General features: G+C 66.2%; 1 protein-coding gene across 2 annotated transcripts; it reads right to left on the reverse strand.

Annotated features, from left to right (window-relative positions):
• Positions 1-329: 329 nt before the first annotated feature.
• LOC308186911 (uncharacterized protein) lies at positions 330-3,511 on the reverse strand. Of its 2 annotated transcripts, XM_080609064.1 has the most exons (3): positions 3,356-3,511; positions 1,589-2,407; positions 330-1,447 (listed from the first exon to the last, which is right to left on the reverse strand). In XM_080609064.1, exons 1-3 carry the CDS (start codon positions 3,438-3,440, stop codon positions 390-392), a joined length of 1,962 nt encoding a protein of 653 aa, XP_080465190.1. In that variant the 5' UTR covers positions 3,441-3,511; the 3' UTR covers positions 330-389. The 2 variants fall into 2 exon arrangements, with proteins under 2 accessions (XP_080465190.1, XP_080465189.1); XM_080609063.1 differs by having other exon boundaries at positions 330-2,407.
• Positions 3,512-5,095: the final 1,584 nt, after the last annotated feature.

Genomic DNA, 5,095 nt, shown 5'->3' on the forward strand with positions numbered 1-5,095 from the left:
CTGTCCTAGTTGGCATCCCCATCCCGTCCCCAGTGTCCCACCCCGGTGTCCCCATTCCTGCCCCAGTTGGCGTCCCCGTCCCATCCCTGATGTCCCACCCCGATGACCCCATTCCCATCCCCGTGGGCGTCCCCGTCCCGTCCCTGACGTCCCTGTCCCCGGGCGTGGGTGCGGACCGGCCCCGCCAGCTCAGCCGGTGCCAGGACGTGCGGGGACACGTGGGGACATGTTGGGGACACGTGTGGGGACATGTTGGGGACACGTGTGGGGACACGTTGGGGACACGTGTGGCCATGGGGACACGCGTGGGGACAAGGACGAGGCCGGTGCCGAGCTGCAAGGACTTTATTGGGGTGCGTGAGCGGGACTGGGGGGGCTCCGGGTGCCCCCTACTCATCACAGCCCCCGCAGCCGGACTGGGCTTGGTCAGATCCCGTCCCGGATCCCGCCCCAGATCCCCCCCCGGATCCTCCCCCGGATCCCCCTTGGGATCCCCCTTGGGATCCCCCTTGGGATCCCGAGCCGTAGGTCCCGGTCGCCGTCCCCGAGCTGGATCCCGCGCCGGAGCCGTGAGTGGATCCCGATCCCGTGGTGGGGCCGCGGCGCACGGGGATGTAGCCCCCGATCCGGGCCGGATCCCGCAGCCCCGGCACGAAGGGGATCCCGGGGTTCTTGTACACGGGGCGCTGGGAGCCCCCCTGGGACCCCGACCCCCCGTAGGAGCCCAATCCCCCATAAGATCCCGCTCCCCCATAAGATCCCGACCCCCCATAGGATCCTGATCCACCCCCGTAGGATCCTGATCCTCCATAGGAGCCTGATCCAACCCCATAAGGTCCTGCTCCCCCATAAGATCCCGATCCACCCCCGTAGGACCCTGATCCACCCCCATAGGACCCCGATCCCCCATAGGATCCCGATCCACCCCCGTAGGATCCCGGTCTCCCATAGGATCCTGGTCTCCCATGGGATCCCGATCCACCCCCATAAGATCCTGATCCGCCCCCATAGGACCCTGATCCACCCCCGTAGGACCCCGAATCCCCCCCGTAGGATCCTGATCCCCCATAGAAACCCGAATCATCCCCGTAGGACTCAGGGAGCCCGTAGGATCCTGAGCTGCCTCCGTAGGATCCTGAGCTGCCCCCGTAGGATCCTGAGCTGCCCCCATAGGATCCCGATCCGCTGCCTCCTTGGGACCCGCTGCCCCCCTGGGATCCAGGTCTGCCCGATCCCGATCCGCTTCCCCCATGGGATCCAGGTCTGCCTGATCCTGATCCTGATCCAAATCCCCCTTGGGATCCAGGTCTGCCTGATCCTGATCCTGATCCTGATCCAAATCCCCCTTGGGATCCAGGTCTGCCCGATCCCGATCCGCTTCCCCCGTGGGATCCAGGTCTGCCTGATCCCGATCCACTTCCCCCTTGGGATCCAGGTCTGCCTGATCCTGATCCTGATCCTGATCCTGATCCTGATCCAAATCCCCCTTGGGATCCAGGCCTGCCCGATCCCGATCCAAATCCCCCTTGGGATCCTGGTCTGCCTGATCCCGATCCGGATCCAAATCCCCCTTGGGATCCCGGTCTGCCTGATCCTGATCCTGATCCAAATCCCCCTTGGGATCCAGGCCTGCCCGATCCCGATCCAAATCCCCCTTGGGATCCTGGTCTGCCTGATCCCAATCCGGATCCAAATCCCCCTTGGGATCCTGGTCTGCCTGATCCTGATCCGGATCCAAATCCCCCTTGGGATCCCGGTCTGCCCGATCCCGATCCAGATCCAAATCCCCCTTGGGATCCCGGTCTGCCCGATCCTGAGCCGCTTCCATAGGCTCCTGAACTGGATCCCCCATAGGATCCCGATCCGCTTCCCCCTTGCGGGCCGTAGCTCCCCGATCCGAATCCACTCCCGTAGGGCACCAGTCCGTAGGATCCCGGCGGCCCACCGGATCCCGGTGAGACAAACGATCCCGAGCCGTCCCCGGGGGATCCCGGCCTGCTGCCATAGGATCCCGGCTTGCCTCCGCTCGATCCTGGGGACACGTAGGATCCCGATCCGCTCCCTCGTCCTGGGAATGCTCCCGATCCCCCGGAGGATCCCGATCCCCCGTAGGATCCCGAGCTACCCCCGTAGGATCCCGAGTTGATCCCGTAGGATCCCGATCCTCCATAGGATCCCGAGCTGCCCCCATAGGATCCCGAGCTGATCCCATAGGATCCCGATCCTCCAGAGGATCCCGGGCCGCCCCCATAAGATCCCGAGTCGCTGTAGGATCCCCCGGGGGATCCGGCCCCGTCTCCGGGCAGCTGGGGGCTGAGGAATCCCGCGGGATCCTTGCAGGGATCCACTCCGGCCATCAGCGGGGCCAAGCGGGATCCCGAGTCGCAGTCGTCGGCAGCGCCTGGATCTGGGGGGGGGATCATGGGGGGGGGTCATCCCAGTCCTTCCCAGTTCATCCCAATCCTTTCCAGTCTATCCCAGTCCTTCCCAGTTCACCCCAGTCCATCCCAGCCCTTCCCAGTCCCCATCCCAGTCCGTTCCCACCCATCTCTTTTTCTCCCAATTCCCACCCCAGTCCCTCCCAGTTTGTCCAATCCCCAGCCCAGCCCCTCCCAGTTCCCTTTCCAGTCCCTCCCAGTTCTCATCCCGGTCCCTCCCAGTTCCCATCCCGGTCCCTCCCAGTTCCCATCCCGGTCCCTCCCTGTTCCCAGCCCAGTCCCTCCCAGTTCCCAGCCCAGTCCCTCCCCATCCATCCAGGCTTTACTTCCAGTCCCTCACAGTCTCCATCCCAGTTCTTCCCAGTCACTCCCAGTCCCTCCCAGTCCCCATCCCGGTCCTTGCCAGTCACCTCCAGTTCCTCCAGTCCCCCCAGTTTCCTTCCCATTCTCCCCCAGTCTCTCCCGGTCCCTCCCTGTCCCTTCCCAGTCTTTCTCAGTCCCTTCCCAGTTTCTCCCAGTCCCTTCCCAATCTCTCCCTGTCTCTCCCAGTCCCTCCCAGTCCCTTCCAAGTCTCTCCCAATCCCTCCCAGTCCCTTCCCAGTCCCTTCTAGTCTCTCCCAGTTTCTGCCAGTCCTTCCCAGTGTCCCCCAACACCCTTCCAGTCCCTTCCCAGTCTCTCCCAGTCCCTTCCAGTCTCTCCCAGTCCCTTCCCAGTCCCTCCCAGTGCCCCCCAGCACCCTCCCAGTCTCTCCCAGTCCCTTCCCAGTCCCTCCCAGTGCCCCCCAACACCCTCCCAGTCCCTTCCCAGTCCCTCCCAGTGCCCCCCAACACCCTCCCAGTCCCTTCCCAGTCCCTCCCAGTGCCCCCCAGCAGCCTCCCAGTCTCTCCCAGTCCCTCCCAGTCCCTCCCAGTCCCACCTGGCAGGCAGAGGCAGAGCAGCAGGAGCCGAGGGCCGGCCGAGGGCAGCCGGGGCCCGGCCATGGCCGGGGCCGTCGGGGACATCGGGGACACCGCGGGGACGCCGGGGACGGCCTTAAATAGGGGCCGGGGCGGGGTGGGGCACCCTTGGGTGCCACCGCCCGGGGAGGGGACGGCGGGGACACCTGAGTCACCGGGCTTGACCCGCTTGGCAAGGCCACCCGGCCGCCCCTGTCCCCCCCGGGGGACACAGGGGACCCCGACGTGTCCCCCCTGGGACCCCGATGTGTCCCCCCCGTCCCCCGGTGGCATCGGGGGTCACCTGTGCCCGTGTCCCCCTCCGGAGGTGGCACCTTTGGGGACACCTGGGGGTCACCGGTGCCTTTTGGGGACATCCCAGGGCCACCATGTGCCCGTGTCCCCATTGGGGTCACTGGTGTCCTTTGGGGACATCCCAGGGTCACCAAGTGCCCGTGTCCCTTTTGGGGACACATTGGGGTCACTGGGTGCCCATGTCACCTTTGGGGACACCTGGGGGTCACCGGTGCCTTTTGGGGACATCCCAGAGCCACCACATGCCCAAGACCCCTTTGGGGCCACCTCAAGGTCACCAAGTGCCCAAGACCCCGTTGGGGACATCTCAGGGCCACCAAGTGGCCAAGACCCTTTTGGGGCCACCTGGGGATCACCAAGCACCCAAGACCCCTTTGGGGATCCCAAGTGCCCTTTAGGGCCACCCCAAGGCCACCAAGCACCCAAGACCCCTTTGGGGCCACCTGGGGACCCCAAGACCCCTTTGGGGCCACCTCAGGGCTACCAAGTTCCTAAGACCCCTTTGGGGACCCCAAGTGCCCTTTTGGGCCACCCCAAGGCCACCAAGCACCCAAGACCCCTTTGGGGACCCCAAGTGCCCTTTAGGGCCACCCCAAGGCCACCAAGTGCCCGTGTCACCTTTGGGGCCACCTGGGGACTACCAAGTGCCCTTTAGGGTCACCTGGGGGCCACCAGCGCCCCTTTTAGGGCCACCCCAAGGCCACCAAGCGCCTGTGTCACCTTTGGGGCCACCTGGGGTCCACCAAGTGCCCTTTAGGGCCACCCCAAGGCCACCAAGTACCCAAGGCCCCTTTGGGGACCCCAAGTGCCCTTTAGGGCCACCCCAAGGCCACCAACCACCCAAGACCCCTTTGGGGACCCCAAGTGCCCTTTTGGGCCAACCCAAGGCCACCAAGTACCCAAGGCCCCTTTGGGGCCACCTGGGGGCCACCAGAGCCCCTTTTAGGGCCACCCCAAGGCCGCCAAGTACCCATGTCCCCTTTGGGGCCATCTGGGGGCCACCAAGCACCCAAGACCCCTTTGGGGACCCCAAATTCCATTTAGGGCCACCCTAAGGCCACCGAGCGCCCGTGTCCCTTTTGGGGCCACATTGGGGTCACCGGGTGCCCGTGTCCCTTTTGGGGCCACCTGGGGGCCACCAAGTACCCAAGACCCCTTTGGGGACCCCAAGTTCCCTTTCGGGTCACCCCAAGGCCACCAAGGGCCCGTGTCCCCCAGTGTCCCCCACCCCCCACTCCCCGTGCCCCCCCCCCCCCCCCGGATTGGGGCCAGGGCGGCTCCGGCAGCGCCCAGGGTGGGGTCCCCTGGGGCTGGGTGGGGACGGAGGACGCGGGGTGGCCCCGTCCCCGTGGCCCCGTGCCCCGTCCCCGTCCCCCCCCCCCCAAAAATTGGTCACCGCGGGCGGG

The sequence above is a fragment of the Anser brachyrhynchus genome (assembly GCF_964034855.1).
Source record: "Anser brachyrhynchus genome assembly, contig: SCAFFOLD_321, whole genome shotgun sequence".
In the NCBI taxonomy this organism is placed as follows: Eukaryota; Metazoa; Chordata; class Aves; order Anseriformes; family Anatidae; genus Anser; species Anser brachyrhynchus.